At 45.3% G+C, this 13250-nt stretch overlaps 1 protein-coding gene across 5 annotated transcripts in view; it reads right to left on the reverse strand.

Moving 5' to 3' along the window:
* Positions 1-13250, reverse strand: part of LOC133484181 (membrane-associated guanylate kinase, WW and PDZ domain-containing protein 3) — a 115733-nt gene that overhangs the window by 6764 nt on the left and 95719 nt on the right. For all 5 annotated transcript variants that reach the window (XM_061786385.1, XM_061786386.1, XM_061786387.1 and 2 more), the window contains 12 exons: positions 12995-13186; positions 11344-11973; positions 9006-9037; positions 7724-7895; positions 7550-7644; positions 5725-5932; positions 5229-5411; positions 4865-5050; positions 4497-4593; positions 3601-3703; positions 3096-3233; positions 337-475 (listed from right to left, as the gene is read on the reverse strand). In XM_061786385.1, the coding sequence (XP_061642369.1) occupies positions 337-475; positions 3096-3233; positions 3601-3703; positions 4497-4593; positions 4865-5050; positions 5229-5411; positions 5725-5932; positions 7550-7644; positions 7724-7895; positions 9006-9037; positions 11344-11973; positions 12995-13186 (2175 nt within the window). The remainder of the gene's footprint in view (positions 1-336; positions 476-3095; positions 3234-3600; positions 3704-4496; positions 4594-4864; positions 5051-5228; positions 5412-5724; positions 5933-7549; positions 7645-7723; positions 7896-9005; positions 9038-11343; positions 11974-12994; positions 13187-13250) is intronic.

The raw sequence follows: 13250 nt of genomic DNA on the forward strand, positions 1-13250 counted from the left end.
TAAAAAATACCGAAAAAAGACATTTTAAAATGAGAAGAAAAATCCTTAACGTGTATAAAAACTAAGGAAATTTAAATGAAAGTATATTATATAGTAACATTTGTATATTGTTATTTGCTCTATAATGTGTATCGGATTTGTCCGTTCCTGGACGTTGAGCCTGTCATTTTAGCATTCATGCATTTTGAAAGTATTCGTTCATCCATCTTGACATTTTTCCCCCCTCACTATTACTGTTTTAAATGCAAAACAATAAAGCATCAAACATGTGCTATTGTCAACACATCCGTATGTAAGGGTGTGCCACTTAAAGGGTGGACGTCGCTGAGCACTTACTGGCATCTTGAGTCAGGCCGGCGCCGGGTCGGAGCAGCAGCGCCGCTTTGCTTCCTCCCGCTTGGATCAGCTCGATGGCGCGCGTGTGCGAAATGCCGCGGGCCGGCTCGCCGTTGATCTCCACGATCTCGTCTCCGACCTGGCCCAGGAAACGCACACCGGAATTTTTGTTATTTTTACGTTTCAACCCAAATATTTGTTTCGTTTAAAAAAAACAAAAAAATGGACCAACTTCTATTGAAAATGAATTAAAAATGTATCCATCGTCACTAGCTGATGTGCACTGCTTCCACTAACAACATGGCGGCAAACAGAAAGGAGCTAGCCTACGAAAGCAGAGTCACTGTTGAGAACGTAGTGATTTGCTCGCTACATTTAGCGACTTTTCCGACCGCTCGAGACTATTGTAAATAAAAGAGAGTTTATTGTTAGGTGGAAAAAAAGCAAGCAATTTCGGTACTGTGATCTTCAACATGTAGGCATGGGGAGCCGGAGCCGCGATGCACTTTCAGCCGTTTATTGAGTCAAACACACAAATACAAAATGGAAACACATGCAAGGAGCTGCTGTAGGCCACAACTCACACACAGTCTCACCTCCTATTATGTTTTCATACAATACAGTAGTATTTGTCTTTATTAACAGCAGATAGCCCAAAAAAATATGAATTGAGGAGGGGGAGACTGGAATGAATTAATGGCATTTCAATATGGAAAATCGATTTGCTATATTAGCAAACTGAGTTGCAAGCTTAGTCATGGAGCCAATCAAATTTGTTAGTCAGGGTACCCCTGTAATTCATTGCAAATTCTTTTGTGGACCTAGCTATGGCTCGCGGACCCGCTTGGTTTGAGGACCGCTGATTTACAGCACACAAACTCAAACAAACCCACGTGAGCGCCTCGAGGAAGCCTCTATTAATGGAGATGAGACAGTCAGCACGTCGATCCGTCATCTCCTAATCACGGCTGACGTTTCCCTGCATGCCGCCAGACCACAAAAGATGGATTGCCCGTGAGGAGCGTCTGTTCTTTTCTCTTTCCTGCACCAGCTTGTAACAATATGATAATTACCTCCCAGCGTGATGATTCTTTTAGTTGAGAAGCTCTTAGATAGGGGGTCAACATACGGAAGTAACAACAGGGATCTGATTGTGGCTTTATGTACCACAAGGTGACAACAAACTACTGCTGTTTACTTCGTGTAATGCTTGAAACATAGCGTAGCATCTACAGCCTTTCCACTACGGGTGGCGCTTGTCCAAACACAATCCATTCGTTGGATCCATGCTGTTGCCGGTGATGACAGAATTTTCTCTTTCGCATTTCGTGTCTCTTTTCATAACAGAAAATGTTGAAAATTGGATTTCTGCGACAACAAAGACTGAAAGACTGAATCATGTCTCCCTGAAGTGAGTTGAAAAGGGCAAATAGAAAAACAGAAACACAAGTACAAAAGTACTTTTCTGGTATACGCTCCTCAGAAAAGCATTACATAGAGATACGGAAGTGCTACAAGTACAGATAGACCTGTACTACAAGATTGATACACACTCCTCACACAAGCCTCACAGTAAAACACAACGTGTACAATTGAGCCTCTGAGAACTAGAGTGGGTTAATTAGCTCCATTTTACAGGGGAGTGAGTTAAAGCTTTATGGCCGCAATAAAATCTGGGGGATTTAGAGCTGGCTGATTTACAGTATATGGCGAGCGATGATTTGCCTACTTCTTCTGGATACTTCTTTTAACAGAAATTGTTGCTTTCCTCGGATTTTAAATTATTCAAAACCCTCGTCAGATCTATCAATATTTCATGAAAGATGATGAATAACAACTGCACTGTTGAAAGATGTAGACAACAATTAGAGCTGGAAAAATATAAAATACAATTTGAATAACTCGGCAAGGTCGACTTCAAAAATAGCTACATTTCTGCGTCGAAGCTCTGGCGGGAACCCCCCCCCCCCCCCCCAAAAAAAAATAAAAAATAAAAAACACAACCACTGTTTCACTCAGCAGACAGTTATTGCAGATGGACACATTGTTGGGCCACTGATAAACTTTGCCAAAACCGACAGAGGAGCATCTGTAAGTGACTTTTTTAAAGATACTGTTAGATGTGCAATGAACATATAACATGAGTTATGAGTAAGCTGAGTGGTAGCTAGCGTTTGTTTGTTTTTTTTAACCTTAAACGGTAATTGCTAGCACTTTAATGCTAATCGCTATTGCTAACGTTTATCATTTAGCATTTTGCTGTTTTAAATTCTGTACACCAAATTTATACCATACACTTAGTAACAAACTATGCAGTTTAAGGTTCGAAGTCCAGCCCTCAGAAATGAGAATAAAAAGCATGTTAGTAGTTTACGAAAAAAATAAATAAATAGTAGGGGTGGGGGTGGGGGGGGGGCGATTATTATTTGATTATTCGACCGATAATCAATTGGATAATAAATTCTAAAAAGTTTTGATAGTGACACCCCTACAGACAATACAACAATACTCACAGGCATATATTCTTTATCCTTTGCAAAAAAATGTGTGTGTCTCTATGTCTTCATTATACTGCCCTCAGGAGGTCATGGTGCACACACCAGAAGGAGGAGCACAATCTCCATTGAATTGAAGCCCACTCTAGTTCCCAGTGGCTCAGTTTGTGATACGACACTCCACACACACACACACACACACACACACAAGCGTCACACATGAACACACAACCGCGTCGCGTTAAGTAAAGCGTCATGACTCACGTGGATCCTTCCATCCAGCTGGGCGGGGCCATCCTCAGCCAGTCTCAGAATGTACAGACCCATGTTGTACTCGGTGCCCCCTCGCAGGCTAAAGCCGAAGCCTCTGGGGCTCCTGTCCAGCTCAACGGTCACACAGCCCTACGCGGCGCAATCACAACGTGGCAACACTCATATGCACATACGTATATGTATATGTCTCAACCCATCCAGGATCGACCAATCAGAAAAAAGGGATTGTTTTCAGTTTTGTATACAGGCCATGTTTTGCTCTTTGTGATCAGATCGGCTCAGACGCGCGAAATTGTGATATTTGATGACCTTAGCCACTATTTTTACTCAAAGCAGCACCAGAGTTTGAATTAAAGTGTTGAACGCGGAAGATGGGACGGGACCCCGACCTCATCTGGTCTCGCCTGGGGTCCCCGTCAGCCCAGTCTCTGTGATTTTCCCGAAATCAACACCACAATAACGTTTGAAAGTTCTTGAGAATAGAAATCATTGTCACCTGGTTGGGTCCGGTCACACACAGAGCCCCCTGCTCCACTGGGATGTTTTTGTGTTCGGACCAGGAGACGCCATCTCGTTTGTCTTCCAGGTCCAGGTTGTAGCTGTCACACACACACACACACACACACACCTTGTCAGTTGGACACATTAGTGGACATGCAACATGCTGCAGGCAAAACACGACAAGATCCATTTTGCAAAGTGAAAGAAAAACAAATCCACAGCAGTGTGGATGTTGTGTCGGATGGTTCGGACATTTACATTTCCTAATCGCATCCAAGCTCATGGTGAATTTTGTTTGAAAATGTTTGTATTTCTTGTTTGTAAAGCTTTGTAAATTCTTATACATTCTTGTCAATTCTTGTACATTTGTGCACCTTGTTTGTGAAATATTTTGTACATGTTGGCATCGGACCATTATATTGTTTTGCACCGGGCAGCAGAGAAGACTGCAATGAGAATTAAAGTGATACATCCAAACAAGATAACGGATAATAAAAAGAAATAAATGCAATAAGTAAAAAGATTTTATTGCATGACAATTTAGTAGTAATTTACACAGGGAAAAAAAATCATGCACTGTAATAAGTAGAAAACTGACATTCTGTGGGTGGACCAGAGGCTGTTTTTTTGGTTTGTTTTTCTAAGATAAATTTTACACATAATCAAAATAATGGAAATAAAATAAATCTCTTCCATAAAAAAAATTCAAGACTGAACAAACAACAAAACCAGTGGTGAACCTTACCACTTTTGTCTGTAAGTATTAACTTTTTTAGTTCTATCATCTTTCACATTTTCCTCCACTGGCTTATCATCCAATTGTAAAAAGGTATACACAAAGAAAACGCCCAAATACAAATGAAAATTCTGACTTTGTACTAAATTCCTTACCGTTCATCCTGGAGTGCCGAGCGTTGTCCGATGGCTCGGTGCTGAAGAGCTGGACTCTGTCGAGCGGAACTGGCACCAGATGGGGGACCCTTGTACTCTAAAATATTTGCGATCCCAACAGTTAACACACTCAAAGTCACATAATCACAAACATTTCACACTCAAGGAGGACACAATCACCACAGTGATAGAATCGTGTTATTGATTTGAAGTTATTCAACCCTTTTGCAATTCTCCACCAAAACCTACATATTTAATGCAGATGCTAAAATATTTATAGGAACTTCTGGCATGCTTATGTGAGCACCTTCAGCCCCCCCCCCCCCAAAAAAAAACGGTTTTGGACATTTGGACAGAGCCAAACCCACCGTCCTCGGGCACCACAGTGAGTGTGACCACGTTGCCGGCGTCCTTGATGAGCTGGACGATGTCGTTGTGCGAGAGCTCCAGGATGGAGCGACCGTTGACGGCCGAGATGCGGTCGCCGACGTGCAGCAGGCCGCAACGGTCCGTCGGGCTGCCTTCAATGATGCGGCCGATCTTGTGCGGGATAACTGAGAGGGGAAGACCAAAACATTTACACCTAACAACGAATGTCTTTAAAGGTCCCATGCCATCAACTGTTTTTATTTTTTGTGTATTTTTATTTATGGGGTTTTGGGTTAGACCGCTGGATTTCTCAATATTCAACATGCAAATTGAAGAAGGTCCAAGAACCGCAGACTAGCTCACCTCCGTGCGGGGGTCTGCTCTTGGATGTGAGGATGACGAAACCGAAACCCTCGGTGTCTTTGCGGTGCAGCGTGATGTCGAACGACTCGTGGTCCAGGGCGCTGGGCATGGGCAACCGAGGTAGTTTGGGGGAGCCGTTCACCAGCGTCGGCGCCATTTCCTGAGCCTCCTCCTCTGTGGCGTCTGGGGTGAAACGATTCAAGGGATTCAATTAAGCCAAGTAAAGGTCTTTTTTCAATGAACACTAATTAAAACAGTGTTGTCGTGGTTGTTTGTATGAAAACGGTGTTTCAATGACAGAGAAACTGCAAAAACCGGGGCGGACCCGGCGGAATAAGTCGCTTAGTTCCCCGCAACATAAACATGAACACACACAACACACAAAATTCTGTACGAACTGTGATAACTACACTGGGTGTTTTGGGAGATGTCAAGACTGACGCAAACTGATGCATTGTGGGATTTATCGCTGCTGGTGCCGGCATCACACGCTCACCTCTGTAGATGACTTTCCTGCGCACGGTTAGCATGACTTGACCGTTGCGGGCGGCGTTGGTCATGAGGTCCAGCACTTGCTTGTGTGAGCGGCCTTTCACCATCACGCCGTCAATGCCGATGAGTTCGTCTCCGGCCCGCAGGCGGCCGTCCTTTTCCGCGGCTCCGTTGGGCACGATGGCCCCGATGTACACCTGGGGGAACACGTTCTGGCGAGGGGTTAGTACCTTTGAACCCGTCATTGGGATATCAATGGGGATCTTTTGCGCTTGTAGACTGGATTCATCTTTGGTTGAAGGTAACTTTCTTTCTACTCTGCTCCTCATAATGTATTTTTTTGGTGATGTGTCCGCGAGCCACATACAGTCCAGTTGATGAACCGCTGCCTCCAAGAGTTAAAATTCTTTTTACTGTTTTCGTTTGCTCGTGTGTAACTTTTGTATGCAGGCAATAGAGACCGAGCCCAGTTGCGAATAGCAGGAAAAAGCGAGTAATTGACACCCTCACAAAGTCTTTAGAACCGTAAACATTCCGCTAACTATGATCCCAACGCATTACAAACTCATCTTACGACATTACTTTCATGTGTGTGTGGCATGTGGCGAAGTCTGTCCGTGATTTCCGCTAACAACCCAGACTACTGAGCTCCCCCAATATTCAAAGATGTTTGTTTCTCAATCGATATGTATCACTTCACCATACTTCCTTGACACAAATTACGACTTTCCTAATCGCAAAGGCTTTTGCGCCACCTTGTGGCAGCTTAAAAACATTATATAAAGAGCACAAAAACATTTTTTTTTTGTAAGAAAATAGTTGAGGATAGGATCCACGGAATAAAATGTCAATACTTGAGGTGAATTATCCATCCATCCATCCATCCATTTTCAACACCGCTTATCCTGGTTAGGGTCGCGGGACACTGGAGCCTATCCCAGCTGACTTCGGGCGAAAGGCGGACTACACCCTGAACTGGTCGCCAGTCAGTCGCAGGGCACATATAGACACGGACAACCATTCGCACTCACATTCACACCGTCACTGAGTGGGAACTGAACCCACGCTGCCTGCACCAAAGTCAGGCAAGTGTACCACTACACCATCAGTGACTTGAGGTGAATTAGTGAATAGTAAACTGTGACGAGGCAGGGTAAATCTTTGATGTGGTGTTAAGAGTTTAACTTGCACGTTTGGCTAAAGCGGATGCCTCTATTGGGTCTCAAAGGCTTTGTTTTGATTGGTTTATTTTGGAAGGCGTGTGTTGGTGAGAGGGTGTGCGCCAACTGTGTCGGGGTGTTGTGATATGGAGATTTACGGTTTCACGTGCTGATCAAACTGAAGATGCAATTTTGGGCCTATTTTGAGATTGCAGATATATAGCATAGTAATTACGAAAGAAAATGACCAAATCATGGAAAATAATATTGATGTATAATAGCGGTTGAACTGATTAGTCGACGAGTCGACTTTACTACTGCGCATCGACGTTTAATGCTTGAAGTTGACTCAACGCTAATCACCTGTTTTCGATCGGCCAATTTACAGAGGACTTTTGACTCACCGGTCTGTTGCTGTGGCCGGACTATATGACTCTGTGGAGCGGCAAAATGTCAGGCCAACAAGGCCAGAGTATGAAAATAATTCAACTGTTGATGACAATAGCGGTTAGCTAGCTAGTGTCAAATCTAGTAAGGTTCAACGCTTACCTTTGGCGTTAGCAGACGCAAACAACACGTTCCAACTAAAATTACTTGATCGGCATTGGAACGGAACTCTATAAGTTTCTGATTCTTTTTATTGTTTGCAGTGATGTTCCGTATACTTACTGGCTGCTGTGGACCTTCTCCGCCCAGAACACGGAAGCCAAAGCCCGTCTCGATATCCCTCTTGAGGAACACATCGATGTCTTTGGTGTGGGGCTCTGCGGAAGACAAAACAGGTCAACCGTCGTCACTTTTGCACATTGTGTCTACTGGTCGCAAGTGTGACGACGGGCTTACGTCTGCTCTCCAGCAGGGCTTTGGATTTCAGGTACATCTCGGTGGCGTCTCGCTTGGGAGAGTCGGCTGCGGCGGCACGCAGGGTACTCGTGTTGGAGTGGTAATGTAGCGCATGGGGAGCCGAATCGCCGATGGCGTCCAGTGTCTCTGTGCTGGCCGTCATTTCCTGCCTCTGTACGGATGACACGGGGAAAAGGTTATCCATCCATTTCGTTTACATTCAGAGCTGGAGGCTTTTTTTTTTTTTCCCAACCACCATCGTCAAATCCCTCAAAAGTCATACATACACGGTTCCACTCAATACAACTTGAGGAGTTCAAACCATCTACATGTGTGACATCACGTAAGACGTCGTGAACAAAAAAAGTGTGATTTGCTTTTTCTTTGGCTTTCATGGTTGCTGTCACAGTAGTGTAGCAAAATAGACACCGAAATTAAACTTTGTCTGCTCAGCAGAATACTGTACTGTACGCAAATAAACTTACCAAGCATACGTTACTGTAAAAACCCTTTTGAAAGCAAATGCCTAAATTGCCACCAGGTGACAGCCTCGCTCTGCAAACACCTTACTGTTGTCTCTCCATTGTCTGGTCTTCAAAGGACGCGAGCAGTTTGACTTTATTTGACTTGTATCATATTGTGGTTAACTTGTCTTCCATCAAAATCCAATTCCAAGTTTTAAAAAAGTGTCTCAAAACATTGCCTTTACAGTCAATAAAAGTATTATGACGGTGACAGTGTGAACCTGGAACCGAATGAATTCTCTTTACATTATTTGTTGAGAAATGAGACCAACAATAAGAACCGATTGTGTTCCGTTTTGGAGGTTCTGCTGTGTTGATAGAGGCAGTAAAACCTCTTTTTAGGAAGGACAAAGGGCATTTTTCACTTTGCTGCAATTGTTGAGGGTTCTAAGCTGCAGGATTGAGATTTCCCTCAAGATTTGACTAAAAGGGGCAACTTCTTTTATTACAAATTGTTGTTGTATTAATAACAGTGCCCTATCCAAAAAGGGGGCTCATCCATGCTTCATTAGCATGCCAATCCCCTGACAATGGCCGCTAAGATCCCCCTAAACTGAGACAGGAAGCAATTAAGACTTTTCCAGGGCAAAACAAAAGGAGGCGCTCAGAATCATAATCAACATTCACATTTCCATCATTTAATTTGGCGCCGCGGAGGCTTAGCGGTTAAAACCGGTGGGACGACAATGAGCTTGGAAATTAAACCTAGTGCTGATTCCACAAAGGAGCCCCCCCCAAATAAAAGTGCTTCTACTCACAGGCTTGAGACTCTTCACAGGCGACGTTTGACCTACGAGGAGAGAAAAAGAAATCTGTCAAATGCGCCTTTCCACGAGATGGCACTCCCTCCCTGAGCGGAAGTGAAAAAGCTGCTCTGGCTCCATTAACGTTCGATGCACATGCATGTGATTCAAGATGGACAGGGAGCGCGGCGCTTGTGCACAGGGACGACAACGCGGTCCGAGCGGGACGGCTAAGACGGCCGATTACTCACTGACCGATAATACCCCCCGTTCTCTCTGCTTGTATGCTATGGATTGTTCTCCACTCACTGCATAAACTCGATTAACAAACAGTCCTCGCGAGCCTGAGGGGACCTCGCAGGGGACTTGGCGTGATGAGGGGTTAATGGAGCCTGATGGAAAGTGGTGGAGTATGGCTGGAAGCGGGCGGAGTGAGTGCTAGTTGGTGGGGGTGACGGATGGGAACAGCGGATTATATCAGATTTTGTTGTTGCTGTGCTGTAATTGGAGCTTTAAGAAGAAAGATGCTGGAAACGCTCTATTACAGGCGGCCCTGGGTTTACGACATACGACATCTTTAATGTGACAGAGAAACTCATTGCATGTGAATGGCGACGAGCCGACGCTGACATGAAATCCTGTAGGAATTACACTCATTGAATTGTTTTAACGTAGAACGTGAGACTTGAAGTTGGAATGGTTTGAATCGGTCGAGAAATGTGGAGGAAGGAATGTTTTGCCTTTCTTTCCCTCTCTTTACTTCCCAAGATAACTGTGTTAACGTTCTCTCAATTGGAGAACTATGTTGTGAAATTGTTGGAATTTTTGAGAAAGTGACGAATAGTTCCATTTGTGTCCTGAAGAGGCTGAACAATTTACAATCTCGGTTGAGAATTGTGGAAGGAGGAGGCAAGTACGTAAAATACGTTTTATTTGGGGAATTTTGTTGCAGAGAAGTGGGAAATTTGGGTATGTGATAATAGCGCTGGCCGTATACGTCATAAATGAGCTGAACAGCTTGAAGTTGAAATAGTTTGAATGTGCAATGAAGAGGTAAATATGTAAAATGTCTCTTAATTTGGGCTTTGGGGGTCAAAATACAGGAATGTAATAAATAGTTCAGTTGAGGAATGTGGTAACTCTCTCTTTATTTGGCAATTTGAATGTGAAAATGTTCTAATAAGTCTGTATATGTCTGAAGGAGCTGAAATGGTTTGACTCGGTTGCGAAATGTGGAAGGAAGACATCCATATGGAAAATATCTGCGTCAATTTGTTAAACTGGAACAATCAAAATATAGGGATTTTGGAAAATGTGGAAAAAATGTCTTTATAAAAAGAGTTTACAGTAGGACCGTGAAAGATGAACTATTTAAATCGAATTTACTTGAAAGGGGGAAAATGTTTTGAATGGGTTGAGAAACGTGGAAGGAGTTGAATGTCCAAAACGTGTTTTCTTTTGTTTTTTCGGTGTGGAACACATTCCGACTCATTTACAAATCTGGGTTACATCACCACTGTAGGACAAGAACCGAGGACCCCCTGTGCTTGCAGTCACTGAATAAGGGGATGGGCGAGTACTGAGGAAACCCAGAGGACTTGTATCATGGTTCAGCCACGGCTATTTAAAGACCCCTCCAAAACCCCCACAAGTCCTTTGCCTGACGATCCAAGCCAATCTGGTGAGGGGAGGGCTGGAGTTCTTCAACTGATGTGGAGACCCCGGGACGCACAGACACTCCTCCCTTTCCCATCCCCATGCAATTATGTAATTCTCTCCCGAGTTGTAACGCTGCATTACGCCTTGTCGTAAACACAACGGGGGTAAGGTTCAACGGGCTTCTGCTGGACTGTGCACTATGGAGGTGTGGTGGTTTTATGTACATGCTTTTGACAGAACTAGCCAGATGCACTCCGTAACCGATTACATGGCGGCCTCAGTTTAGACGACAGAATTCTGTTCCTACGACTTGTACGCAAGTCGGAACGCGGCGGAGGAATCGATCACTAACTTCCGCTAGCGCCGTCGTAAATCCTAATTCTCAGTTAAGTGAAAAACATAAATATTACAGTCGAATGAAAAACAGTAAGCACAGCAAAAACAGAACGCATGAAGACGCTACACAAACTAGTTCATTGCACGCCGTTTGTAACCTCGAAATTTGATTTGTCGGCCGTCAAAAACTTAGGACTCAGGACTTATATCAAACTATATAAAAAAGTTTATCCATAGCGCAGATTTTCACCTAGAGCTGGTGGTCTGGAACGTATCCCTCCACGATAAACAGGGGCTTTATATATGACTAGCATCTCCAAGTTTGAGGAAGATAAAACCTGAAAAATGGACGCCCTACCTCCACGCAGCACAAGCACTTCGACCTCACTCCCCACGGGGAAGTCTTTGAGGATGTCCACCACCTGCGCGTGGCTCAGCGTCTGCACATTCTGCCTGTTGATCTCCTTGATCACGTCCCCTTTCTGAAGGCCGCGGCACCACTGCACGTCCAGGATCATCTTCACCTTCTGGCCCAGCGGGCAGTCGGCGATGGCGAAGCCGAACCCGCCTGGCCCCTTGATCAGCGGCACGCTCACCAGCTCCGGTTGGAGCATCCCGGCGGACGAGTCGCCCTGCCTGCCGTCGGGCAAGGCGGCGACGACCGGCCGGCCGCTGGAGTCGGTGGTGACGTAGTGGAGCTCCTGGGAAGAGCCGTGCAGGACGTCGCCTTTGACCAAAAGCGGCTGCCCGTTGATGAGCGGCACGGCCGTCACCACCTCGCCGCCGTGCGGCGCCTGCGGGGGGTGGTTGGCCGGCGGCGGCGGCAGAGGGTCGTCGGTGTCGAGATCCACGTCCGGGGGAAGCGGGTAGCCGCGGCAGAGGACCATGCCCGCGTACTGGTTGACGGGAATGGACTGGAACGTCTGCACCACCTCCGGATGGGTCTTCCCCAGAACGCATAATCCATTAATTTCCACGATCACATCGCCTGGAATGCAAGAACAGTGAAATCAAATCAAGCCGCATTCCTCTCACTGTCACCGGGATTATGCCTTTGAAATATCGGGAGGCGCATCGATCTTCTTTGCTGATATCACGGAGGCAGCTGGCTTCATCTCAGCACGCTCAAAACTGCAGCAAGGCAATGAATGTCAAGGTCAGGAGAGCAAGTATTACACAGTGTTAGGCTAATGCTTTTGACCAAAGCCCTGTTAACCATCTTAAATGTGTTTGGAAACGTGCGGATCCTGACGCTTGAACCTCAGCGGTCGTCTGAGATTGTGAAAAATAAATATTTGCCGTTTGAAAAAGATGGCAACTCTGGAGCATCTTTAGAAAACCTACACCCCCCCCCCCCCCCCCCCCCCCCCCCTGTTCAAATGCCAAGGTAAATCATTTCAACATGTGTTTCCCCCCACCGTTGTGACCTATAACCTGTACAGCTCATTTGCTTATTAAAAATCTTATCGAGAGGTAAAAAAAATTAATTGCAGGAGTGTGCAAACCTTCCCATAACTGGGATGTGGCTGAGTTCAAAATGGCCGTATCGCAATGAAACTCATGTTAAATTGGAGTCTGCACCCATCTGCCACTATTGAAAGTGCCTCTGACTAACCACGTGTAGATCTCAGCTGTTCTAGTGGGCTTTTCCTGACAGAAGTCTCGAACGTTTTGTGCTAAAACTGTGATTTGGAACTGTTCATAATTATCTCTACATTGTTGAAGGCCCCAGTTCCATTTGAAGAAAATCAGCTGCAAAGCATGACGCTGCCACAAACTTTCGACATTTGGGGTTTAGGGTAAGGGGTTATGTTCAGACTTAGGGTTGGGGCACAAGGTTGGAGACACAGAACAGGATTCTTACGCCAGTCCAGGACTCTTTTGAATAACCTCCCCAAAGTCTTTGAGTCGAACAACACCCTGGCACCTAAAAAGTTCAATCTGTAGTTGAAACGGGATTCATTTCTTTCCACATCTGGCAGAGTCTTCCGTCGCTTTGTGTTCCTCACCAGAGGCCATTTTGTTGTCATGGGCAGCGGGGCCGTCACTGAAGACGTTTTTCACTTGCAGGAACTCGTCGGTGCGGTCGCCCCCGATGATGGTGAAGCCGAAGCCCTGCGAGCTCTTCTTCAGCGCCGTGCGGTACATGTCGCCCTTCAGCTGGCTCGGGTCGGCGGTGAAGCCCGGCACGCCGCTCTTACCTGCGGACGCAAATTGGAATTTGTCCTGATACGTTTGTACATGTGTTGGGCTGGAAGTGTCCAA

This window comes from Phyllopteryx taeniolatus, chromosome 9 (assembly GCF_024500385.1).
Source record: "Phyllopteryx taeniolatus isolate TA_2022b chromosome 9, UOR_Ptae_1.2, whole genome shotgun sequence".
Lineage (NCBI taxonomy): Eukaryota > Metazoa > Chordata > Actinopteri > Syngnathiformes > Syngnathidae > Phyllopteryx > Phyllopteryx taeniolatus.